Raw genomic sequence first — 27,951 nt, 5'->3', positions numbered from 1 at the left:
TTTAAAAAAAGCAATCAAACAAGAACACACACGTTTCAAACGTGTTCATAATATTCTAATAGCGCTTTATTATTTCAAAATCTCACAGTTCATTCATCGTTATATGTATCTTCAGCAATAAATTAAACTTCTATGGCTTCATGTAACATTTGTAATAATGTTTGACAGAAATGCTAGTTCATTCAACCACACATACAGTATTCATATTTTCATATTTTACCATGACATTCATATAAAAAAAGTAAAAATGGTTATATTACAAACCCACATATAAAAAAAAAAAAAAAGGAAAAAAAAGAAAAGAAATATATATATTTTGAAGCCATATGAGAATATGATTATGAGAGTGTACAATGGTTTGATGTTATCGGAGCAATCCTCACAAACAGTGAGGATGCTGCCGGGGAAGACGATGTTGAAGATTTGTGTTCCAGTCATGAGTCCTTTCAGCATTGTTTGTCCTCCAGCCCCGTGACATCTCTTTTGAACCCCCCTCACCACAATGTGAACAACATAATGCCTATTGTTCTTTTACTCTTGCGTACTGTAATTGTTCTGTTTATACTCTGCTCGTACCATAGTGCTCTCTTATTGTGCCAGAGAGAACAGGAAATCCAGTTCTTCATAAGCAAAATGGATTAAACCAAATAACAGTCACCATTCACAGCTGTTTTTACTTGTTCATTATCTCTACTATATACATTTCAACCAGAAACCCCCTCCCCATGTCAAAAAATTTAAACATTATTACAATATGCAATGCTGACCGTTGCATAGTCAAAGTACACTCTCAGTGGGTGGGTGGTGGTGTTTTTTTGCAGTCCCTCAGGGGAATTCACTTCTCAGCTCTAAAACATTCATCAGGCACATGGTTTGGCTTCACCCCTTTAGACCTTCTCTGTAGATGTGAAGCATCTGTAGCTCTGGATGGAGATCAGTGTCTGGAATCATCTGCTGTTTTTGACCAGCCTTGACGGTACTGCGTCGACTCACTGTAGCGTCTCTTACTGTTGTTGTAATAGTTATTGTTTTGATATTTGTGTGCATACATCTTCTGGTAGGTAGATGCTGCAGAATAAAAAGAAAAGAGATGTACATTCAAAATGATAGTTTACCCAAAAATGACATTATTCTGTCATTATTTACTTGTCCTCACTTCCAAAAACCATATACCCGTCTTAAAGGATTAGTTCACTTCCAGAATAAAAAATTTGGACATTTTTATTCTGGAAGTGATCTAATCCTTAAGGTAAAAATAAAAATGTACTTCAATATGTCTTGAGTAAGACATTAGTCTAGCAACTAACTGACATAAATATCTGATATACAAATAAATGCATAGATATATTTTAAATAATAATTAAAAAAAGCATTAAAAAAAGACTACCGTATTTTCCGGACTATAAGTCGCACTCTTCTTCATAGTTTGGCTGGTCCTGCGACTTATAGTCAGGTGTGACTTATTTATCAAAATTAATTTGACATGAACCTAGAGAAATGAACCAAGAGAAAACATTACCGTCTCCAGTTGCGAGAGGGCGCTCTATGTTGCTCACTGTGCTCAGTGCACCTATATCCTACAATGAGCAACATAGAGCGCCCTCTCGGGGCTGTAGACGGTAATGTTTTCTCTTGGTTCTTGGTTCTAAATAAATGCGACTTATAGTCCAGTGCGACTTATATATGTTTTTTTCCTCATCATGACGTATTTATGGACTGATGCGACTTATATTCAGGTGCGACATCTGGTCCGAAAAATACGGTAATTCAAAAAGTTTATATAAAAATATATAAAATGTTATTATAATTAATAGTTAAATAACACTAGTGCATTTCATTACTGGATTTCACGAAACCTCTCTTTATTCAGAGTCAGCAACTTACGATTCAAGCATGTGATTTTAGGCTTGTTCCAGTGGCCATCTTCTTGGCATCTGATAGTGGGAACGTGTCTTTGGATGAAGCCGTCCTTGCAGTGGTACCTGACCAGAGAGTTGATCTCATAGCGCGCCTTCATGCTGCCATAGATATGGGCGTCCTTTATGACAGGAGGCTGACCGCAGGACACTGAGACGGGGCAAGAGAAGGTCAAAGACAGTGAGCTGACAGTGAGCGACACTGTAGATTAGATGAGGGGGAAGAGGAGGTCTCACCTGTGCCCTTCTTGCAAGTGAAGGTCAGGTGGTAATTGCATGGCACGTCGTTCCACTGGCCGCTCTCATGCCAGATCATCACAACGCAGTCCTCGCCTGAGGAGAAGAAGCTGTCCGGCTGACCCGCTCTCCAGTTCTCAAATTGCTAGTGCAAAAGTACACAAGAGGGGTGTGTTATTCCAACTGCTCTTGCACCACTGCATGTGCCCACATGAGGACGCAAAGATCACATGGAAGAATCAAAATAGACTGTGCTCTATACACATCTGGCAGAGCTACATGGGACTTTCCTTGATAAAATGGGGGGAAAAGGATGATACGTTATTCTAATAAAATGTACCGCTGCACGCAATTTGCATGGGTTGAACACAAACACACAAGCCCCATTTCATATGTAGAAAGGCATACAACAAATCGAATAAATGTGAAACATGCATGATGATGCAAGATCATTAAAATCAATTGAATGTTTTTGCAAAAACTAAAGGTTTGCCAGATTAGCAGTTTTGCGTTCTGATTTATGCTATTTGAGGAAATACATGCATACATAAAAATGCATGAATAAAATAACTCCGATACAAAAGTAAATAAATGATGAATTTAATGATGAACAGCGAAATGAATAAATAAAACAGCGAACAAATAGATTTAAAAAAGTAAATAAATAAAGTTCATGTGATGTGCCTCTATGTGATACCACATAGAATGATAAAATGCTAAAGTGAGAACTTTTCCATTAGCATTAGCATCATCTAAGCTTATGGTTTATGTGTCCACAATAACTTCGTACTAATTTTAGGATCAAACAGATTCATTTATTCAGGCCGGAAAAAAAACAACACACCAAGAATGACTCGTTTCGGAATGTTAATATCTAAATTCATGTACACCTGGAACACAGATGTTCATCTAATAAACAGACATTGATTTTAGGATCAAAATAATGAATCTCATCTTACCATAGGATGTCCATCAGTCCAGCGGAAATCATTGTCAAACATTTTATCATTCAATCCGATCCACTGATAGTCATGTCCCAAACCTACAAGACAATTACACAGATTTCAGTATATATCGCTGCCAAACTAGTTCACACAAGCTATCATATGACTTGGGATGAAGTGGACAAGTTGTGTGGTTGACTGAATTTTATTATTTGTATCTGCTTATTGGTGGGAAAAATGGAAAGTTCCCACTCCAAACTCAAACTGCTGTGTCAGACTGGTCGGGAAACTCAAACAAACAGAGGAATGTTTTGATAGCACCACAATGTTTATACTCTTCGGGATAATCAGTCTACTTTTAGTTGTTTCTGCATATTAAACTGGGAAAGAGAAAGCAATTCATAACACAGAAAATTACATCTTTAAGTTAGTGGATGTGCATTTTTTTATAGAAAAGTCTACATGGAAGCCCAGACAAATGGAAGAAATTAATTCATCTTTTTGGCGTGAGGACCTTTGCAAACTTCTTTGACATCTTTAATAGACTACCTGGCCAAAGTAGAAATAGCAGGAAATCAGTTAAACCAAACCACACATCACATGACACAAACAAATGTAGAACAAATGGTCTCTGTGCCCCGAGGAGCTGTTTAGTTTAGAGTCAACAGCACTTTTATTATGAATTATGCTTTGTTTAGTCAGTGCTAGAATTCAGTTAGTCCTGAGTATCCGTTTTTTGCCTCATTTGAAACTAGATTTTTTATATTGGATGGAAATGTGCCTGTGCAAAACTCAACACCACGCACTGCTGTGGGAATTAGCCAAAAGCATTGCTATGCAGAGAAGGTTTTTTGTAGTTTTTAGAGCATTGCTACGTATAAAGTGCTACAAATGACCAAACCCTGCGCAAGTTAGCATTTTAGCACATTAACTGCCTTTTTTGAATTCGTTTTTGGCTAATAAGGTCTGTGGTGAACACAAGCTCAGAATTTTTTTCATGTTTTATTCTATGACAAAAATACATCAGGAATACCCCCTTTTAAAGTTTTTACCTGTCTTGAAAATGGCAGTTGCTAACAAGTGTCTAAATGGGCCTACAGAGGTTGTCAGGACATAAAACATCATCACACTTAACTAGTTGCTTTTACAGCCTCATTGAGTTTATAATCATGTTTTTGCAAACTATTCTAACTCAGATTATCTGGGGAAATGTCATGCGAACAAGTTGTATTTTGTTTATAGGCTATGTCTACCAATTGCATTTAGGCTTTAGAATTCATAAACGATGCGTTCAATTGTGAAGATTATCATGCTGAACAATAAAAAACGTTTGTCGGTGTCTGATTTTTTTTTCTTTCTTTTTTTCACTTCTGGTTTGGCCTGCAAAAATACGTCAGCTAAAGCACTCCGAAAGGGTTACAAAGTAAAAGAGTTAATGGTTTTTTCAGGCTCTGTAAAGTGGAAGGAATAAAATGGCTAATGTCTGATTTGCCAATACCATTCATAGACTCTTCAATATCATAAACTCACGATTAACAAAGAGCTGCTCTTCATGGGACAGGACACTGGTGAGGTGGCCACCCTGAAGACGGCACTCTCTTTCCGCTGCTTCCCATGTCCGCCGGTGTGTGAAGTACTTATAGCAGTGACTCTGAAACTTGTGCCAGCCAAAGTCACAAACCTCCGTATCTGAAAGAATGGATGACATTGAAACATGAGAAGCCTACAGATGAAAACAGGCAAAAGTTTGGATAGCATCGATAATGTTAGCAATATCAGTGCATCAAAATTCAAATGGCAGATGCTTTAATAATTCATGATACAGCTACAGGCAGCATCACAGTGCCCATAGTTTACCCACAAGATGCCTTATGATTGAATCTGTAGCCATTTTTCTTCAGCATTTATCATAAACAAGCCTGTCTTTCAGATCAAGTATAATCGGTTTTGGTGCAGAATAGATGCACAGACTTGCGTCTGTTTTGATTCGGGCTATTAACTGGGTTAACCTAGTGCAAAGCACTTTTTATTCTATGCCATACAATGAGGATCATCAACATTTTGCTTGGACTGAAAGCCCCCAATGACCGCAGCGCTCAGTGTGAAAGCTAAATGCAAACAATGACATCTAATGAGGCTGGAAAGAAAACACCAGTAAATGAGCCAAGTAAATCATCTCAGACACACGGCCCATAGTGCTGTTTTCTTTGACTGATTACGTACTATTATGTGCTCGCTTGTCCTTTGCCCTGAATGTCCAGTAGATTATCAGAACCGCTTTCGTAGCATAGTGCACGTACATTAGCATGCGCTGCTGAAAATCTATTATAATTGCTACAATAATATCCAAATCTTCAATCTACTTGAGAACGTAAATTGTTCCTCCAATTTCAGTTGTCTTAAGTTGCATATTTTGTTTAAAGCCATGTTAAATCACAACAAATGTTTTAACCGAATTGACCAAGCGCAATATGTCATGATGATTAGCACAATTTTGTTTTTTATTTTTTTTAGAAAGAAGTGAAATTATGGTCAGAGCAAATATTAACGAAATAGCCATGACTACGGTGGTTTTTAAATTGCCTATTTATTTTGCGAGACCTATAAGTAACAATGGATCGAATCAGGAAAACTACTTTAACCACTAGTCACTGTCTAGCTGGTGGTTACATAAACTTTGGCTCTTTGACAAGGTTCGGGTTTCCCAAAGTGCTGTCTCATTTGGCTAAAATACTGTATTTATCACAAGGTTTAATGCAGCAACTGTCACCAAAAGGCCAAATTCAGCTTGACTGATTAAACACAACTGTATTAAATGTGAAATAAGGTTCTTTTTTTAACTTGCGTGAAAAGCGAGGTTCAACTTTTACAAATTTTCCCTGATCTCTTTTCCCTGAAAAGCCTGAGAAAACAGATGTCCTCAGAGGTGATTAGCTCTGCTGACTAACGGCGGCAATATTTCTGTATGAAGCTGGAACCAATCCATTGTGGGACCAACGCCCAACACAACCGTCAAGCCTATGTGAGTGCGCGTAAATGTCAAGTCCTGAGAAGGTTAATAGCTCTCTTCAAAGTTAAAACGTGGCTCTCATTCATAAGTCAACTGATTATTTTCATAGCAGGGAAAGTCCTACGCGAGATGGAGTCAGGTGTTTGGGAGTTTCTATACTGTGGTTTTTCCCTGTGTGACTTGGAGGGGTCTCCACGAGCCTCCTGGACAAACTGTGTTGCATTAATTGATTCCAGCTGCTTTCACAGTAAAGACCCCTGTGCCAATCACAGTCGCCTTCCCAGAGTCCTAAGGGGTTTCACCTTTAAGTGAGGGAACAGCAAAGGAGGGCCAAGAAACCCTTGACTGAATCATTCCCAGCCCTGCTTCACGTCATCAGAGGAGAATGACTTGACTTCATCCTCCTCAATGACTGTCCACAGGCATATCAAAAAGAGATTCAGAGTTTTCATTCTTATAAATACATTTTATTTCCATTTCATGTATATCAAACCCTACATGAAACAATGGCAAGCCAATCCCCAGACTAAATTATCAGATTGGCAGCAGATTTGGCACCTACTTTGTTCCCCTTTCAAGCTGAAAGACAATATGAAGACCTGGTAACATATTACAATACGGTAACATAACTAATGCTCACATTAGTTATGTAAATCAATAGCTAACACAAAAGAACAATGAAGAACACTTATAAAGCATCTTTTAAGCTTAACTTCTGCATACAGTATACTAATACATATTTAACATTTCCGTTTGTATAAATTAACACCATGCTCGATTATTAAATGCTGTTAAAAATAGTTTATTGTTAGATCACTATATCAAACAAACCAACCAAAAATGATGTCCTTGGTCTTATTGTACACAGTTCAGTTGCTATATGATTGCTAATGTCTTCTCAGTGCTGTTTAAGCACATTGTGGTTGCTTGGGTATTTTAGGTGGTTGCCAGGGTATTCTAAAGTAAAATCTAATCTAAAATCTCAAGAACCACTAGTCTGAACATCTAGCAGTTAACCAAACGCCAATCAGTCTTACTTTTGGGATTAAAATTATATCAATCTGCCTTTTATGCAACTGACAAAAAAAAAAGGTTTAGACAAGTCTTAAAGAAATAAAAATAATAATAAAAAACTATTAAAGGCATAGTTCTCCCAAAAATGAAAACTGTGTCATTAATTACTCACCCTCATGTCATTCTAAAACCGAAAGAGCTTTGTTCATCTTTCAGATATGTTTGATGAAACATATTCTGAGCTTTTGGAAAGTCCATAGACAGCAATGAAACTTAAATGTTGCCAGACCCAGAAACATACTAAGAACATTGTAAAAAATAGTCCATGAGACATCAGTGGTTTAACTGTAATTTTTATGATGCTACAAAAATACTTGTATGCGCAAAAATGACCAAAAATATATATGAACATATCACATGGATTATTTGAACAATGTTCTATGTTTCTGGGTCTGGGAACATTCCAGTACATTGCTCTCTACGGAGGGTCAGAAAGCTCTTGGATTTCATCATTTTAATTTTGGGTGAACTAAATCTTTAAAAGGTTCATATGATGCAATTTCAAGTTTTCCTTTCTCTTTGGAGTGTTACAAGCTGTTCGTGAATAGAAATAGATATTTTATTTAAAAGTTAAGACTCATCCACACCCTCTTTCGTCGTGAAAGCAAAACTGTTTTGTTTGGCCACCCAAAAAAGGACACAACTAGAAATCAGTGGTAAAGTTGTATTTAAAACACTGTTCCAGAACAGTTCATATCGAATATTTGTATGTGTGCATCCCATTTTATCGAGGACTGTGTACAGAACCTGGGAGAGATGCCTAAAATGCCGTCTGTTCGGACTCACAGCCTGTAAGTATGTTTTCATATTTAAAGAATTTGCCACTGATGATTCAAACGTGATATTTGAGCAGTACAGAGTAGGGGTTGAACAACTTTTTTTATTTTTTTTAAATTCGACTTTTATGTGATGAAAGTCAAGTTGAAGTCGACTAGTCACTGTTGATATCATTAATGAACATAAGCCTGGAGCTGTAAAAAACAAAAAAACAAAACAAAAAACACCTTGTGCACAGCTATGGCATATGACACAGCGCTGCCCACATGGTTCTTGCTCCTATAACAGCTAATTTTTATCAGTTCTTTTGTCTTTGAGTCATTATATTTCTCAAAGTTTTCTGCTCGTTCTAAATCAGATAACGTTACAGGTAAAGTAGCACAGTAAAGACTGCATTCATATGAACGCATTAGTGAGAGCGATTGCATGTGAATTAATTCTACCAGTGAATTCTGCCTGGCAGCATCTCTCTACTAGTAGTGAAGCTGTTGGATTTAGTTATTAAGAAATGAATAATAGAACTTTACAGTTTCTAAGCTATTTTATTGAGAAATCACAGAACAGTGTTGACAATACATTTCCGCACTGAATGATTCTATCTACGTGATTTGCTTGTAAAGTACGAGCTATTGTCTGTAGCCTATGTGTGTGCGTTTACAGTGCAGCAGCACATTAGATTAGATTGGCGATTAACTTACCTGTACAACAAGCGGTATAAAATGGGCATTCTCCCATTCAATTTTGAGCATCCAGTAATATAATCACACATGACTTGTGGAGTGCTTTTGGAATATTTATTTATCTGGAATATTTATTTATTTATTTTATATATAAACCTCCTTGGTTTCCGCCCCCAACTACTTACTTCCCTACATTTGTCCACTACTTTTTACCCACAATTCATTCTGATTTCGAGTGTACATCCGATGTACACTCGCTGAAGCACTATTTCCCACAATCCAATGCGGAATAGCGTCGAGCTGGAAGCGAGAGCGAGCGAGTTTGAATGAGAGATGAAGTTTACATCTTTATTATATCTGGTTTAACGTTTTTCCTACATTATTTATATTAAAATATGTTACGTAGGCAATAACTCAGTTTAATATTTGACTAATTTACTGAGGTGGCGTCGTTGTTAACTTACAAAAATGATGATAATTTGGTGGATAATTTAATTCTTTTCGTTAATAACAGGTAGTGTATTCTGATGTAAAATTAACGGTTGTCTGAGGACGCTTTACAACCATCTTATCTGAGCTCAAAACGCTGCCTGAGCGAGTGTCAAGATACTAAAAATAATAAATACATATGTGTGTTTATTTTTGTTCTCACTACGCTATTTACTATTTACATTAAATAGCAATTAATGATTATAAACATAAAAGCATTACAAAAAAAAAAATCTATCGATGAAACCACAAAGCTGATGCAGAGTTATGTATAACTGCAATATAAAGTGATTTTGAGTATTATTGCTATTAGTATTATTTTCTAAAATTAGGTACATGTAATATAAAAGTACATATGGCAATGTTTTTGCAACAGCTCCAAATCTCATGCGCAATGTAGGCTATACGTCACTGTCCGAATCTGTTCACTTATTTATTTGTTCACTCCTTCCTGATATAGTGAACTCAACTGCCATACACTATATAAGGATTAGTGAATGAGTGAATGAGTGAGCGATTTCATACACAGCATTGGTTTCAGAAAGATGGGGCATAGAGGAGAAACAATAATGTACAGTATGTGGAAAATAATGTTTTTTAAACCCTAAACCGCATAAACATATTTCATTACACCAAATCCACAAAATAATGTTATTTTTTAGCAATGTCATATGACAGCTTTAATATAATAGTCTAAGTATACAAGAACTACGAAGTAAATCTAAGCCGCTCTATTACTATTGCCTTAGCAAGGACTGCTAATAATATCATAGCAAGACATGTCAATTTTAACCCAATCAAATTATTTTCTGCTAAATACTCCACTAAAATACACACATTACAGAAGTTCTGAGTTTTTTTGCAAACACCATTTCAAGCTGGCTTGAATTAGTTTCCGAAGTCTTCAAAAAGTCACAACCTTAATGTGGGACCTACTCAAGTCATGCCTGGATAACCATGACGAGACGACTAAAGGAAAATGTACTCATCATTTACATAGTCACACTAATGTTCCTGGGACCATGCCAAGTAAGTCAGTTGGCTCTGCAACGGCTCATCGAATTGCTCAGCATTTGTGAGAGGTTTGGTGGGTGTAAGGGAAGAGGCAGTACTGTGGATGACGCCGTGACCTTTTCTCGCACAAATTTGCTTTCATTCATATGCACACCATACCGCACACTCTCTGGAGGATGAATCCTGCCAGATGTGGTGAACTTTGTGGTTTGGTTTGCCCATTCTAACTGTTTGGACTGACCGCTATAATGTATACAATTTGCTTCAGTGGATTTGTTAAACAGCCATAGCTCACTTTTTAGAAACTAGCACCCCAAATCATAAAATATTCCATCCAACAGCTTCTAACAATAATTTAAGAGTTATACTTTCTTCCACTTACAATGGAAACCAATCAGGCAATCAGGGAGATGCATGTTTAAAATATGCCATCATTGCAACATTTCCAAAATAATCCAGAAGATACAATAGACATTATGTGTTAGCATGAACATGACATGATAAAATGTCTTAGCACTTAGCAACTTGCTACCATGCAACAGTCAACAATTAGTTGTCCCAAAAAAAACATTCCTTCAAAATGTTAATAAATAAACCCAATTAAAACAACTGTATAGCATCATGTTAGAATTTATTACATACCTTGCTCACAGAGGGGTCCTGAATAGCTGGGCAGACAGACACAACTGAAAGTGTTTAACCCATCAATGCATGTTCCTCCATTGCGACAAGGGTTTGACTGACATTCGTCAACGTCTAGGGGAATTACAAAATGAAAATGACTTACTTAGAAACTCTTGACGTGTTAATCAAAAGTGAATAAAACTGCAAATATTAAAGTCTTCAAACCATTTTCACAATGTTCCCCACTGTATCCAGGCATGCAGACACATATGTTTCTTTTTCCATTCGAATAGCAAGTTCCATCATTTTCACACACACTGACAGAGCAAAGTGTGAAACCTAAAATAAAGTAACATCCCTTAGTGGATGGACAAGTCCATCATGGATAAGTGGACTACAAAGCAGAGTATTTAATTTATTTTGTAAACCTCAAGAAAGGAACTATCAAAATTACCAATACAGCACTACACAAGATAAGCAATATACAACGTGCAATACAAAAATATTATGTGGAACTGTACCTTGCAAATCCTCCATACGGCTCTCAACAGTGTAGCTGGAATCTGTCCAGATTTCTGGTTTCCTTGTGGTGAACCCTTCCCTGGATGGTGGTTGTCCTTCAACAATTGAAGAACCCAACACATCTTCATAATCTACACCATTCTCTTCAAATGCAACAGTACTTGTGGCTTTGGGGGTGGTGAAAACATCATCTTTAGCAGAAGTAGTTGCCCTATCCAAGACCTGAACTGACTCTTTCACATTTAAGTCTGTAGCAACACTGGTGGTGGGATAACTGGAAACTTGGGTAAATGAGGTGAGAGATTTCTCAGTTGAGAATCCAAATGTAGAAAGTGATAATTCTTGTGTTATCTCTTCTGAAGTCTCTGATGATTGCAATGAGGTGGTTGTCTCTACTGCAGGTGATTTCGGGATTAGATCACTTTCTTGGGAACCTGAAGTCCCTGATGACTGCACAGAGGTGGTTGTCTCTTCTGAAGGTGATTCTTGGATCAGAACAGTTTCTTGGGAGCCTGAAGTCCCCGATGACTGCACTGGGGTGGTTGTCTCTTCTGAAGGTGATTCTTGGATTAGATCGGTCTCTTGTGAACCTGAAGTCCCCGATGACTGCACTGAGGTGGTTGTCTCTTCTGTAGGTGATTCTTGGAAAAGAACAGTTTCTTGGGAGCCTGAAGTCCCCGATGACTGCACTGAGGTGTTAGTCTCTTCTAAAGGTGATTCTTGGATCAGAACAGTTTCTTGGGAGATTGAAGTCCCCGATGACTGCACTGAGGTGTTACTCTGTTCTGAAGTTGATTCTTGGATCAGAACCATTTTTTGAGAGCCTGAAGTCCCCGATGACTGCACTGGGGTGGTTGTCTCTTCTGAAGGTGATTCTTGGATTAGATCGGTCTCTTGTGAACCTGAAGTCCCCGATGACTGCACTGGGGTGGTTGTCTCTTCTGAAGGTGATTCTTGGATTAGATCGGTCTCTTGTGAATCAGAAGTCCCCGACGACTGCACTGAGGTGGTTGTGACTTCTGAAGGTGATTCTTGGATTAGATCGGTTTCTTGTGAACCTGAAGTCCCCGATGACTGCACTGGGGTGGTTGTCTCTTCTGAAGGTGATTCTTGGATTAGATCGGTCTCTTGTGAATCAGAAGTCCCCGACGACTGCACTGAGGTGGTTGTCTCTTCTGAAGGTGATTCTTGGATCAGAACAGGTTCTTGGGAGCCTGAAGTCCCCGATGACTGCGCTGAGCTGGTTGTGACTTCTGAAGGTGATTCTTGGATTAGATCGGTTTCTTGTGAACCTGAAGTCCCCGACGACTGCACTGGGGTGGTTGTCTCTTCTGAAGGTGATTCTTGAATTAGATCTGTCTCTTGTGAACCTGAAGTCCCCGATGACTGCACTGAGGTTGTTGCCTCTTCTGAAGGTGTTTTTTGGATTAGAACAGTTTCTTGGGAGGAAGACATTACTGCTCTAAGACTATCCGTGGGCAGAATGGTGGTTTCTGAACTTTGGGTAGTGAATTTTGTTTGGGTTAGGACACTAATGAAAATCAATGGTGTTGTGTCTTCTGCAGAACCTTCAAATACTTCAGTTGCTTTATCATATGCACCAACGCTCATTTCTTCAGTTTGTTGAATGAGAAGAGATGGAACAGTAGTTGCAGAGAAAGGCTGTTTTGTGAATGCTTCAGTTGGCTGATCACCAGAGCTAATGTCGTCAGAGATGGTGAAGATTGTAGTTACATCTTTTTCAATATCAGGCACCAATAAAGGATTTTTAGTTGTACTTGTGTCTTGGTCTTTCTCCGAGTGTGTAATATAAGGAGTGCTTTCTTCTGAGATTGCCTCCGTTGAAACCACCCGAATCGTAGGCTCTATACTGGGCAAAGCTAAACTAACAGGTTGCCTTGGATCTATGGGATGAGTACTTGTTAAGGAACTTATAAAGCTGTGAGATGATACAGTGAAAGATGGAGATAAAGTTGTGTGTTTTGATTCTTCTGTTGCATATATATCTGGTCCTGAGCCCTCGTCTTCAGTGGAGGTTGAGCCCTCAAAATCTTCTGTTTCTGGTTTCATTTCTCTGTTCTCTGTTTCCTTAATTTCTACAATGCTGGCTTCTGTTGTTGTGACAATTGGTCCTTTGGTATTGCAGTCAACCCCAAATGCTGTTATAGTCTTCCCTGTTTCAGCTATTTCAGTCTCATCGGTAGCCACCTCATATTGGCCATTAGTTGGTTCAGCTGTGTCATCAGCAGAACCTTCCAAGGTGGTCAGTTCCTCTTCATCATCTGTTGTGTGCAACCCCGAACCTTCTTCATGCTTGCTAAATGATAAGGTTTGTGGGGTCATTTCCTGGCTTGGAGATTTGGTTGAAAATGTGGGTAGCTCTGTCATGGTTATACTTTCCAAGCTCTTTGGTGAGAAAGGAGGCTCAGTTGGGCTTGTGGCCATTGAGCCAGATACGTCTGTTTCAGGGGAAGATGTGGTGCCTTCAGCATCCTCCTTAAGTATTTCTATCTCATTATCTGGGATGTTTTTTTCTGTTGGTGGGATAGCAGTGTCAAACTGGTCTCCTCTAGCTTCCAGAGTTTGGTCAGTGTCTGGTTTCAGAGTCAACTCGTGCTTTCCATTAACGAAACTCACTTTTGGGGTGATGGTAACAGAAGCTGATGTTTCACCTATTAGGTCTCCACTAAAGGTCTCAACTAAAGGTGGCTCATTTTCAACACCAGCAGAAACTCTTGATTCTTCAATGAATTTTAGAACAGCAGCAACTCCTTCATCATCAACAGCATTAACTGTAAACAAAAAAATTTAAATACATTAAACATAGCTAAGTGAGTTTTGAGTTTATACTGAGTAGGCCAAAAGCTTATCAAAAATAATCTACTGTAAAGCCTGGTTCCATATTCAATAATGACCTCATGTTGCCCATTTTTCAAATTACTTTATAGACATCTTAGACACTAGCATTGCATTTATATTCCACTTATTGGCTAGAGTCTCACTTGAGGCAAATAAAACGCTCACTTCAGTTATGATTTTTGCAGTCAAGATATAACTGATTGTTTCTACATAAGTAATGGCCCTACTTATATACAGAGAAAAGCTTATTATTAATTATATTTAGTGATATGTCCCTGTGAGACCCTGAAGTCACAGTACTACAAAATTACAAGACCCTTTTCATTTTTAAATAGCTCAAAATTCAACAAAGTGATTCCAGCTACTGTTACAGCACACACTTAAAATGTGTGAAATATAGCCAGAAATGTTACTGCATCCTCAAGTCCTCAATAGCATACATAAAAATATATATTTTTTCACAATATTCACAAGCAGCCACACATGGTAAGACGATCTTTCGACTGGACAAGGTAAGGAAAAGTAATTAGCTAGGAGTGATTACCTCTCTGATTGTTTTAAGGGGATTTGCAATTTGACCTGGGAGGCATTTGTCTGTGGCATTGAGAGCTACTCTTTCTCAAAACTAAAAGCCCTGTCTCTCCCTGATGTACTACTAGAGTAGGTGCCCCTTAAAAAGTATCACACAGTATAAATGGGTCAACTGATTTATGTCGACCTACAGGACCTACAAGACAGGAACACTGGCTGCAGTCTATTTACAGATGTTTATCAACCTCAGTCATCACTCTTTCCAGCAACACAGGAAGTCAATTAAGGTTATGGGAAGGCATTGAAGATCTGTTTCTCTTCTCTTCTTTATGCACTAGTTTAGCTATACTTCTGGATGAGGTAAAGATTTGGGACAAACCAAATATTAAAACAATTTTATGAAATCAAAGGACCAAGTCCAAATCTTTTGTTTGCAAGACAGCAGTAGGCGTCTCGGCAGAGCCAAATGTGGCCTCTCTTTAGCCAAGATCTACATTCATTTTGCATCTCAGTGTCTCCTAAACCAAATCACTCATTTACACCATGCTGCTTTGGACATGCGACAATCACAGAAAAACACTCCCACAGCAAAATATGAAAGGACAAGCAAAACTGGTTCAAGAAGTCAATGTATTTTATACTTGTATACTATCTTGCTCTGGTAAAATTAGTTTCTATTTTTTTTGCATAGATGAAATTTTCGTAACTTCCATCTGACCTACCTGATGACTTTCCCTGTGTAATGTTGTATACGAACACATTAATGCCCAGTGGAAAGTCAACATCCTTCTTGGTGTCATTCTGCTGGCTGTGCAAGTTCACTTCACTAAAATCTGGGGTTAGCAAAGTGGACTCCAGACTTCCTTCAGTCATGTTTGCTGTGGTTTCATCCTCTTTGTACACAATTTTTGGCTTGTCTGGATCTCCTTGCAAGTCTGTAGTAAACACAGGTGAAGTAGGAATCACACTCTCAGAAGTGTCCGTGTCACCACTGCTGCTACCCTCCACACCATTGTCTCCCCCATGTGGAGTATCCATCCCAGGATGCATGTTCCCTGCGGTGGGCTGACGGGGAAGATGGATAGAGAAGAAGGAATCTGAATAATGGGGCATTCCAGGTGTAGTAGGGACTGGTGTGGTTTCCATATCCAAAACAGTCTCAGCTGTAGTTGGCACAACAGCAATGGCTTCAGCAGAGGGATTTGCTTCAGGAGCACCTCTGTCGTGTGGAGCCATGCTTACAGAGAACATGAATGGTGGCTCTTCTCTGGTGCCATGGGCTGGCATAGAAGAGACTGAATCTGAATAATGTGGCATTGCAGGTGTGGTAGGTGTAGCTGAGGGTAGCTGGACAGCAAAGTAGTTATCTATATCATGGGGTACCCCTTGCACCAAGGAGCTGTCTGTGTTTTCATAGTCATTAAATATTTTGGTTTCCATATCCAAAATTCTTTCAGCTTCAGTTGGTACAACAGCAATGGCTTCAGCAAAGGCATACGTTTCAGGAGTGGCTCTATCACGTGGAGCCATGCTTGCAGAGAACATGGATGGTGGCTCTTCTGTGGTGCCATGGGCTGGCACAGAAGAGACTGCTTTAAGGGAAGAGAGTAGATGGCTGTCTAAGATAACTGGAGGTGTTGTTGGTCCAGCTGGGGGTACAGTTGTGGGATCCCATCCTGAGAACAGATAGAGAAGGAAAACATTTATTTTTGACCAAGCATTTTGCAAATACGTGTTGAAGCTTTGGTGCCCCTAGTGGCTCCAGATTGAATAACAAAATAATGGTTTTCAATTGTGAATGGCTTCAATTGTTCAGCTTGTCTGACCGATATTTATTCAGTTTACTGACAACAGCTGACAAGTCAGACTGCCCAAACAAATAGAGGCAATTTGAAAGTGACACATTGTCAATCTATAGGTCTCTATGCATTACATTGTCATAGATGAAACTGTCACTTTTATGATGTGTTATTAAGGTGAGCACTGTAGAATACTTTTGCAGTTTTATCCTAAATAAGGCACAGCCCTCAGTCTATTAATATTGACCAAGTACGTGCAATTGCTGGCAGCAAAGTCAAGATATTTCTACAAAATGCCAATAATAGCGGAATCGCCTACGTATTTAGAGATTGTTTTGGGCTGGTAATGAGTTATTTTGGGAAAATGACACACTATGACAGGGTAGAACCTGACAGCTTATATTTATTTTGAAACTTTAGCTTCCTTTCCAGAACATTTTTGGCTAGGTTGCATTTTGCCTAACCACATATTTTGACTCCGACCAGTAGGTAAATAGTCCTGAATAAATGTCCTTGGAATGTTTCATAATGTAAGTGCCAACGCCTTCTCATTGTCACAATCAATAAATCAAACCCTAACACTGCTGTCTACATGCATGCTAGCTCTGACACACTTTCATGGACCTACATAAAAACTAAAAATGGCCAAGTTAATGACACTATAATGTTCACACTTCTCTGTTCACATATATATAGCTGCTGTGCATATGTCATGTTGGCAGGCATCCAAAGGTTTGACTCAGACGGTAAGAGTTTCATGCTTAGCAAAACGTTTCAACATCATGGTAAAATCATTCATGATGACATGTATGGCAGTCACCAATCTGGCTGCATGCAGGGGAATAAAGTGGGGGTGCAAAAGTCTGAAAGGAAATTGAAAAGGCCTCTATTATTTTGTCTGAATCTAAAAATATACATGGATTTAAAAATGTCTTATTTTCCTTTAATGACAGCAGCACTGTGACACAATGTGACATGAGGTCCTTATAAACCTTTTAAGACCAGGTTAGATGCAATATTAAATTTTTCACTAATAAAAAACTACTGTTCAAAATTATGGGGTCAGCATTTATTTACATTTTTTATAAATTGACACTTCTATTCAGCAAGGAGATCAAAAATGACAAGGGATTCTATTTTAAATAAATGCAGCTCCTTTGGACTTTCTATTCAGAGAAACCTGAAAAATATGCATTATGGTTTCTGCAAAAAATAAGCAGGATGATAATAAGAAGAACTGTTTCAGCAACCTGCATATTAGAATGATTTCTGAAGGATCATGTGACACTGAAAACTGGAATAAAGATTCATCATTGCATCACAGGAATACATGTAATTTTAAAATATATTTGAACAGAAAAAAGTAACTTGAATTTGTAATAATATTTTACAATATTTTTTATAATTCATAATATGCAGCCTTGGTTAGAATAAGAGACTATTTCCAAAAACTTTACAAAATCGTACCAATCCAAAACTTTTAAAACAATTTCTTTTTTCAATATGTTGAATGTACCACTTATTGATAAAAACAACAACTGATTTCTATCTATTGCATGTTCTTAGAAGCATTTCACTGACACTTTGGTCTGACTTACGTGACAAAATGCTTGTTTTCAGGACTAACCAAAAATTATTGTTCTTATTCACATTTATTGCATCTAATCATTTACGCTCTTTTATATCCGTTTAAAGCAGCATTTCAGATGCATAATGCTAAAGTTATGCAAAGTGTTGTATTCAGACAAAAGCCCACACCCAACTTTACTTCCTTCAGTCTCTTCCTCTGTACAGTAGATCTATCTTCATCTTTCTTTAAGCCTACACACGTCATGACCAGGCTACGAGGATATAAAATACCCGAATAGGCTACTATATGTTAGTTGACAGCATGACATAATCCGGATTAAACAACATACAGTAAAAAGATAAAAACATAAGTGTGAGTAAATGATTGAATGATGACAAAAGCCTCTCACTTTTGCTAATGACAAGGGTATCTCAGTGCTTCTTTGTCTCTGGCTCAGCGTGTGGACTCACAAGGCCAGCTGTTAGACGTTAGGGATGTGTCCTCTTTTCTATGCAGTGCCTCTGATGTAAAACATCAGGCATCCTTTTCCCTTATAAAACCCCAGTGATCTTGAAACAGCACAAGAGGAAGTCAGATCCCCCCACTGGCACTTGTTTATATATTATAGTGGGGCGCTCTTCGCCCTCCATGCTCTTTTTTGGCCTATCCATAGTGCTTTTGTTTGTTTTGCGGTACTCTGTGGTAGAAGCCCATTTAGGAGAAGTGCTTCAAGACCGGTTACATGAAACAAGCCGCGGCTAACAGGAAAGCCACAAAATCCCTCGAGGTAGGGGGCGAAAAGAGGATACACGATGTAAAATCGGATTAAATGCAGGTTAAGCGCTGCTTTTGTGTGGCCTGTTTCCATTTTGCCTCTCGAGTGACGACTGAAGTTGCACAGACGGAGAATTTAAACAACCCCCAGCAGGACAGTTACGGGGTTCAAAGGCCGTAGTCGTTCAGGGCAGAGGAACTGACCAGAAAGCAGGTCAGTTAGTTTACCGTTTAAAGGCACATATTTGAGCTAGACGTAGGACAGAGGTTTAACAGATGAAATCTGAGGACGCCCTGGAGAGAATGAATTATTCTGCTTCCACCCAGCTAGCAGAGAGAGGGGAAAGGTCCGCTCGGAGTCACAGCTGTTATGATATCACAGCAAAACAGACGCCTCCCTATCTCCAAAACAATATTGTGAGGAACATCACCACACTTGTCAAAGAACATGTCTGTTACAGTTTATTTCATCTCAAAATTGAAAGACACTTTCATAAAAGAGTATTAATAAATAAATAAATAAATAAATAAATAATGTATTTTTATGACCAGATTATAAGATTTAATAGTTTTGAAAAGTTTTAAAGGTTTTTTTTTCTCCAAATGCTCCCTCCTTGAAATGAAAATTAATTAAATAAATAAATGATAATTGTGGGTTATGATTGAAATTATGTATTATAATACAATTCTCATAATTATGAGCATTCTGTATTTAGTATTAACAAAATGTTATATTGCAAAAATTTATAATAATATATATATATATATATATATATATATATATATATATATACATATACATTTTTGCAATATAACATTTTGTATGTATGCATGTATATATATATACATATATATATACATATATATATATATATATATATATATATATATATATATATATATATACATATATATATATATATATATATATATATATATATATATATATATATGTATGTACATACATACGTATATATATATATATATATATATATATATATGTATATATATATACATACATGCATACATACAAAATGTTATATTGCAAAAATGTATTATAATATATATATATATATATATTATAATACATTTTTGCAATATAACATTTTGTTAATACTAAATACAGAATGCTCATAATTATGAGAATTCTGTATTTAATATTACCAAAATATTATATTATGTTATATTACAAAAATATATATTCGTTTATTTTTTTATTTTTTTTTTATTATTAAGCCCTTTGATCAGTGTGAGTTTTGTTTTGTAAAAGGGGTTTTAAATTGGATCATATGAATATATTAGTTACTGTGATATTCATCCAATAAGTATTAAGTATTAGTTTTTTAGCGTTTCTTGAAGCCATACCTTTAAAACAGAAAGCACCCAGCTTCTCGCTCGGTAAGGGAAATCCGGTCTGGTTTCTGAAGCGGTACATAGTCCTCACACCCATCTGTCCTTTGCCGCACTGCATTCTGGGTACAGAGATGGGGTAGCGGGCGCTGCCGTCAGACAGCCAGCCGAAGTCACAGCGGTCCAAGCCGGCCCTCCAGGCTGCATGCAGGTGACCTGGAGACGCTAAAACTGCGTCCTGTCTCTCGCACTCCTCCCTGGCCTCAGCTAGAGTCATCCCAGCATCAGCAGCAGTGAAATACACCTCACCTGAGATCACACACACGATAACACATCACCTTTTGTCCAGCGCACATTCATAACGAATAAGACAGGCCCAGATTGCACTTCTACAAATATAACCATTTATTATTTATTAAAATAAATCATATATATACATTTTTATTAATTTATTTATTCATTCATTAAATATAAAACATATTATTTATTTATTTATATTTTTCAATGTCGGGTGACCCAGTAAATTTTAGGATTTGCTTTATCAAGACATTTTGCAAAACAATATAGAAGTACTTTATCAATGCAATTAAATTAAATTGCTATAATCACCAATAAAGCCACACATGGATTTATTTCTAGTTATTTATTTAAAATATATATATTTGTGGACAATTTATGATTTTAGTTTAAATGTAAAATTTTCCTACCAAATTCTCATTACTATAATGAAAAAATTATATTTTAATTTCTTTTATAGTGAAAAATGTTATTAATAAATATCATTGTTTAAAAAAAACAACACAAGTATTTATACATTACAGTAAAATGTGTTATATTTGTTTTCTTTTTCTTTTTGAAAATATAATTTTATGTTGTAATTTAATAACTATTTCCATTAGATTCACTCAATCATTTTTATTTGTATTTATTTAATTTTTTTTAAATAAAGACAATTTTTTAAAAGAGAATATAGTAAATGACCACTCATTACCACAAGTAAAGCCAAACATGTATTGATTAATTTAATAAAAAATAAATCAATAAATAATAAATGTAATTTATGTGCACAATTATGATTTTTCACATTAAATCATTTTCCCTTCAAATTCTCATTAATGCAATGAAAAAAAAAAACAATTTCAGTGTTGCCATAGAAACAAGTAATTCCTAGGTGAGGGCCTGCACAGCTCAGAGCAGACTTTCCAAACTGTCATCTCATAATTATAATAATTGTGACACAACGTGTGTTTTCACGTTTTCATGGAGAAAGCCGCTGATTTCTAAACGTACCTTGCAGTTTCCCTACATAGCAGTACACATCATACGTTTCAGAGGAGTTTCGGAGTCCGTATGACCTGACTCCTGGCCTCAGAACCATATCGCCGTGACAGCCTTCACGTGGCCTTGTTATGGGGTATCTGTGGAAAACAACCCCAGATGCGCTTCTCACATCAGTAATATTCAAACACACATGTCATGATGTCATGGCTTCGAGTCTGGAGCTGGAGAAATCACCTGACGGTTTGGTCGGCCAGCCACCCGGCGTCGCACTGGTCAAATCCGTCCTCGTAGGCAGAATAAAGCTGCTCGGCGGTGGCGATGGTGGCGTCCACATCAATGCAGGCCTGCTTGGCTCGCTCGAAATCTAGAGTGTAGCGACTGGTGCTGGAGCGGTAATGAAACACAACACCTGTAACCAAACAGAAATCGAGCTTAAATAAAGTAGAATATTATTTCACAATATAGCTGTTTTTATTGTATTTTTTGATATATAAGAGCAGCCTTGGTGAGCTTAAGAGACGTTTTTCAAACACATAAAAAAACTGCATCCTCCCAACTGCAAACTTTTGAATGGTACTGTATTCAACAACTTGATTTCCCCTCCAGTCAGGTGGTCCTATGGTCACATGATATGCATATTTAACTTCATCTAATAACAAATGGGATCAATTGGGCAAGGGGGCCGCTTTTGTACTGAACACTGATAGTTTCAGCCACAACAACAAGCTGTTGTCTGGCAAAAATGAAGAATCATTGTATTGTTCAGCTATTTAGAAACCTGTCGTGTCAAATACTGAACATGATCTGAATAGTAATCGCTCTCACAGCATTACACAGCATATCACTCAACTCTTTATATATGGCTGACATAACAGTCTTCAAAATAGGGTTTTATATTATCTGTGAGTGCTCAAAAACAGGCAGACAGATCTTAACACAAGATTTTAAAAGCGGAATATTTTGGACTGAATATCTTGAAAACACTATGATTATGGCAGACAAAAAGACAGAAAGGGAAAAAATGTGCATGTGTATGAATAAAAAAGGAATTTATGGACGCAATATTTTCAAGAAGGATAAAGCATGCATATTAATAAAATAAAATTAATTAATAAAATGAAAAATAAAATATAAATAATAAGAGAATTTTACTGTGCTTACAGCTAAATCGTGAAAAAAAATATATATAATATATACAATATTTATTGTTAATTTAGTTTTTGTAATATATATATATATATATATATATATATATATATATATATATATTTGGACACCAATATAATCATAAATAATAATAATAATAATAATAAAAACACTTCTGCAGGTTCTTAAATCACAGGTATCTGTTTACTATTTTTCACTCAGACAAACAACATAAGTTGAGTTTCATAGCTGCGGCATGGCACAAACATGCTGAGTTCCATGTTGAATTTAATACTGTAACACAACTGATGCAGCAGTTCTAGTGTTCATTGCTTTAGCAAACACTACTAATAAGGCTCTTTACAGGTCATGCAGTATGCCTCTGTTATTTGCCCTTTTATGGGCTTCTCTAGTCTTTTTTGGGTACATTAGCAGAGCTGCTGGCTGACGAGGCTGGTTCTGAATGCTCTATCCTCAGAGGGATGGTAGTGTGTTTTTTGGGTAGGCACTACCCTTGACTGGCAATCAGCGCTGCCCAGGCCCCAAAAGAGGGCATTGAGTGTATTTGGCAGGAGGGCACACGGCTCTCTATGGGCCCACAAACACTCCAACAGCACCGTCTCACCTGAGCCAGATGTGCTCATACTTTACACGTTTGCACAACAGACTGCCGTAAACAAATACACCTATAAGATCTTTAGCAGTTTCTTTCACTTTTTCTGTTGGATGTATGTTTTAGGTTTAATACCAGTTCATTTCTTGCATGTATAATATGTGAGTGTTGTGCATGCACATTCAAAAGTGTATAGTTGAATACACTGTATGCTTTCAGTCTTTGCATGGCACTGTCTTGCAATGATTTTTCAGACATTCATCATAATGCAGTCATTCAAGGAACAAAAAAAAAAAAGCTTTAACATTTTCTTGTATTGATTAAAACACAAATCATTCACCCTGCCTTTCTATTACTAAGAAACACAATAGGGCATTGTCAAGATTCGAGGAAAATCCAGACACTGAAAGTGATTTTTCCAGACTCTAAAGCAAAATAATCTTTCCCCTCTTGCCTCCTGACAGGAACGCTGTTCCATTTTGGCTAGCGATGACTAATTACATCATCACATGTGCTTACGAGAGTAAAAAAGTACAGCACATCTGAGAGCCATTGCTGAACAACTTTGCCAATGGGAATCCTGCTGAAGGAAGTTAAAGAAACACCATTTTACTTTGCAACGTGAAATATTGATATATATAAGTCTACAGGAAATATGAGAAAATATATATAGTATATATCATGGTAAATATTTATTTATTTATTTATTTTTTGAATGCTCATTTCCCCGGTTTATAAGTTTAGATCACCATTGTAGTCTCTTCCTTAAAAACAATAATAAATAACACTGATAAATATTTAAATATAATCAATGAACATTTAATTACAATATTTAATAAGTATTAATTAATATATAATTATAATATTATCGTCAAAATATTAAATTTTGCATGCTCATTAACTAGATTTTTAAATATAAACTACATTTGTAGTAAAATATTTAAAATGACCATATATTACAAACTATGTTTTATAGTTTGACTACAATTGGAGGTTCATATGATTACAGTTCAACCTTTCATCATTTGCATAGAGAATGACTGACCGCTGACATTCAGGTAGACGGAGTCTTGAGTGTCTTCAATGCCGTGCATGACCTCGCAGCGGTAAGCGCCCGCATCACTGGCCCTGAGCCTCTCTATGGTCAGAGATGCGTTGCCCATGTCTTCAAAGTGGCTGGGAATCGATACCCTGCCTTTAAACTCCGGCCCGATCTTCAGGAACCCATTCTGGGTCACTAGCACTACGGTTTCCTCATCTCCCACGAGTTTAGTCCACTTGATGCGGAGATGGTCTGGGTGGGAGCTGGGGGACTTGGCTGCAGTGGTGGAGGTGCTGGAGCTGCCGGTAGGAGGCGGGAGGATGGAGAAATAGCAGGGCAGGACCACCTGCTCGGCCAGCGAGCCCCTCACTTGAGAAATCATCACCCTCATCCTACGAGCAGAGTCTGCAAAAACAAGAAGCACATGGAGGAGAGGAACGTCAGAATATCATCTGCTGGAAGCTTTGGGACAACACTCAAATGCTCTGCTTCCAATGAGACTGAATATTTTAACCATACTGCTTAACTACGATATTCAAAGAAACATAAGAGTTTCAGAAACCAAAAAGATTGCAGTTCATCTCTCATACAGTATTAGTCACTTATAGAAGACCAGGTATTATCATTAACTGAAACTATATATATATATATATATATATTTGAAATTAAATAAGTATTAACTAAAAAATACAACGTATAAAATTACTAACTAAACTAAAATGAAAAAGAGCATCTAGCTTAAATAAAAAAAGTTTAAGTAAAAAAATAACTATAGACTAACCCTAAAACAGAATGAAAACGATATAAAAAGTTATTAAAATGTTAACTAATATGTCTCTTGTAGCAGACAGGAAGTAGTCGTTTAGCACACGACACAGGAAGTGCTGAGCAATTTGGTAGTTGGTTTACAATGATTACAAGGGATGCATTTCATATCATATATTACTGGCCGATATTACAGTTTATACACACACACACACACACACAGTATATATATATATATATATATATATATTTATAGGATAATATTATATATATTTAATTGCAATATTTATTATTATAATTCCAACTATTATAATAAATTACATTGATTTTATGAATATTTTAGTGCTCCATACACTTTACTTGTATATATAATCAATCATTGGTTCTTTGACAAATTGTTGGAGTATTTGTTCCTCTGCTTTGGATAAAAGCATTAAAAGCATAAATGTAAATAATAAGATTTTTTTTCATATCATAGATAATGTTGTGAAGCCTAAATTCACTTTTACCTTTTAAATGAAAATACCATCAAATTCTAATATCCGCCATTACATACAAGTGATTATCGAGATCATTTGAATGTCTTCCACTGATCGATTTCGTCCATCAAATGAAAATGATAACTGGCTTATCAGCCAGAATATTAAGATGACTGCATCCCTAAAGAGTTTACATAGTTTTAAAGGTTTGGACAGGCTAAATTAATGTAAAAGAAAGAAGTTACTGATTTTAATGAGAACAAAGAATAAAAAACGCCTTAAACTCACCATCTTTGGTAACAGCAGCGCTGCAGGCACAGACCAACCAGAGGATGTGCTTAACGTCCAACATCTCAGTTCTGCAAATAAATAAATAAAAGCTTTTCATTTTGTAAAAGCTAGTGATGAGTAGTTTAGTTCGTTTTGCATGTGCAGCTAGTTTATTCCTAAACGTGGGTTGGTTGTCAAACTGCTTGTGTTTAATGTCCATCCATGTCTTTGTTCCAGGTCCAACTGGGTCTTTAGACACCCACTGTCTGTTTGCTCTCCTGTCTCCCTTTATCAGTTATAAATATGGCTTTGCCATCAGATAGAGAATGTGTTTATGAAAGCTTCATTCATAATTAACGGTTAAAAAGGATGTATATGTTCCATCTTAATATGCTGGACAGTCCTACTTTACTCATTCTTCGAAAACACAAAGACCTTTTTCTGACAAATCTGGTGACAGTCATACACGTTCAATACAGTACACACTATCAAAAACTAAAAAGCGATGCATAAAACACCTTCACGCAACAATCACCGTGAAAATCTCCAGCACGAGCGAGCGAGCGAGCGCGCGCGCGCTAATGAAGCGCGATCAATCACACCAGACTGAAAAAGAATCTGAAATGAATCCAAAGCTCATATTCTCAGTTATTAGCATTAAAGCAGAGCTGGTGTTACGATGATAGTGATGAGATCATGATCAGTGGATCTCCACTGAGAAGATGCCAAACGCAAACAAAGCTTCAGGGTGACAGACAAGCTCTGACAACACAATCAACTGAGAAACAAAGAGATGTAAATCTGCTCTAATATCAAAAGCGGGTGAGCAGAACATGGTCAGATTAAGATACAATGGGCATAAAACATTAAACATTAATGTGAAATAATAGTAATATTCATCACTTATCAATTAGGACATAATTGTTTTTAATAGAATAGAACAGAATAGAATAGAACTTACTTTTTCCTGAAGGCAGTCTTGGCTATTCCTGATCCTCCAAATGCAATCCTTTAAAAAAAAAGTGCTAGTATCTCTGATGCTCCAATAGTGAGCAGCAGACTGCAGTGCTCTTTCTTTCCCTGGTGCCCACGAAAAGACTGGAGACATGAGCCGGCAGCAAGTTCAAATTCCATGTCCACCCACGATTTCGTCAGTTTCCAGAGGAGGGGCAGAAAGTGCCCACCCAAAAAGAATCTGATCCATCCTGTTGAAGAGGAACGGGGATGTTCTGCGCAAACTGGACCTTGATGCACTGAGCAGTGAGCTTGAACATGTAGGTTTGGTTACAAGTAATTAAAAACAAGCGAGTTAGTCGTTTCTCTTACTAACTTTATTATGAATGCATTGGGCAAACTCTTGGAACATTTCCGCGCTAAATCGATTTCAGTGTCGAACTGCACTCACATGTGGGAGCTAAAATAAGAGACAGTTTTCGATTCAACTTTGCAAATGAAATTAGTAGCCTATTCATTTTACAGCTTAGCACTGAACACTCGCAGTCCTGGTCATCAAGCAGCTCTCTGTGTTACACGGAGTCGTGCGTAAAAGCGCATCTGTATCTCACTGCGCGGTCTGAGAGAGCACTGATAATCAGACAGAGAAGGTGCTGATGGAGTTATTAAAGGCTATGAAAATGACCAAATTACTTTTGTGAACTGCCCAACTCCACTTATAAGAGCTTGCCTGAGCTTTCCACACGGGGGAGAGACAGCACCGTTATCTTCGCGAGAAAAAAAAACAAAAAAAAAACAAAACAAAACAGCACCATTGATTTGATTTAGATGTCGCAGTGCGTGTGAGATTACAAATCAAAATCAAGATATAGCTATGAAATTCATACCCTGCTGGTATTTTTAAGGTGGGTAAGATGTGTAATGTGTTCATCAGTGTTGCATTTGTTAGATCAAAATTGTATTACAATTCAAAATAATGTTTTCTATTTGAATACATTTTAAAATGAAGTTTATTTCTGTGATGCAAAGCTGAATTTTCAGCATCATGACTCCATGCTTCAGAAATCAATCTAATACGCAGATTTGCAGCTCTTGAAACATTTATGATTATTATCAATGTCGAAAAGAGTTGTGCTGATTAATGTTTTTGTGGAAACCTTGATAAAACCTTTTTGTTTAGGATTCTTCAATGAACGGAAAGTTCACATTATAAGCATCTTTAATCTTGACG

General features: G+C 37.1%; 1 protein-coding gene across 38 annotated transcripts; it reads right to left on the bottom strand.

Annotated features, from left to right (window-relative positions):
• Positions 1-44: 44 nt before the first annotated feature.
• LOC127966035 (versican core protein) lies at positions 45-27,023 on the bottom strand. 38 transcript variants are annotated; one of them, XM_052566835.1, is made up of 17 exons: positions 26,728-26,992; positions 25,785-25,855; positions 24,256-24,657; positions 21,686-21,860; positions 21,461-21,588; positions 20,186-20,479; positions 15,400-16,353; positions 12,391-14,079; positions 12,235-12,312; positions 11,287-12,156; positions 10,991-11,104; positions 10,784-10,897; positions 4,628-4,786; positions 3,113-3,195; positions 2,154-2,298; positions 1,885-2,067; positions 45-1,068 (listed from the first exon to the last, which is right to left on the bottom strand). In XM_052566835.1, exons 2-17 carry the CDS (start codon positions 25,846-25,848, stop codon positions 935-937), a joined length of 5,586 nt encoding a protein of 1,861 aa, XP_052422795.1. In that variant the 5' UTR covers positions 25,849-25,855; positions 26,728-26,992; the 3' UTR covers positions 45-934. The 38 variants fall into 38 exon arrangements, with proteins under 38 accessions (XP_052422795.1, XP_052422794.1, XP_052422808.1 ...); XM_052566834.1 differs by having other exon boundaries at positions 11,287-12,000; positions 12,079-12,156; positions 12,235-14,079; positions 26,728-26,991; XM_052566848.1 differs by lacking the exon at positions 12,235-12,312 and having other exon boundaries at positions 11,287-12,000; positions 12,079-12,156; positions 26,728-26,991.
• Positions 27,024-27,951: the final 928 nt, after the last annotated feature.

The sequence above is a fragment of the Carassius gibelio genome, chromosome B10, assembly GCF_023724105.1.
Source record: "Carassius gibelio isolate Cgi1373 ecotype wild population from Czech Republic chromosome B10, carGib1.2-hapl.c, whole genome shotgun sequence".
Classification (NCBI taxonomy): Eukaryota; Metazoa; Chordata; class Actinopteri; order Cypriniformes; family Cyprinidae; genus Carassius; species Carassius gibelio.
The sequence above is the reverse complement of the archived record's forward strand: the minus strand, read 5'-3'. Positions and strand labels throughout refer to the sequence as shown.

Coding starts and splice junctions, on each gene's coding strand:
- LOC127966035 (XM_052566823.1), bottom strand. CDS start 25,848: ATGTTGGACGTTAAGCACATCCTCTGGTTGGTCTGTGCCTGCAGCGCT. Junction 21,589..21,685: donor CTGGCCGACCAAACCGTCAG/GTGATTTCTCCA, acceptor TGTTTTCCACAG/ATACCCCATAACAAGGCCAC. Junction 14,080..15,399: donor TACACAGGGAAAGTCATCAG/GTAGGTCAGATG, acceptor TTTTGTTTACAG/TTAATGCTGTTGATGATGAA.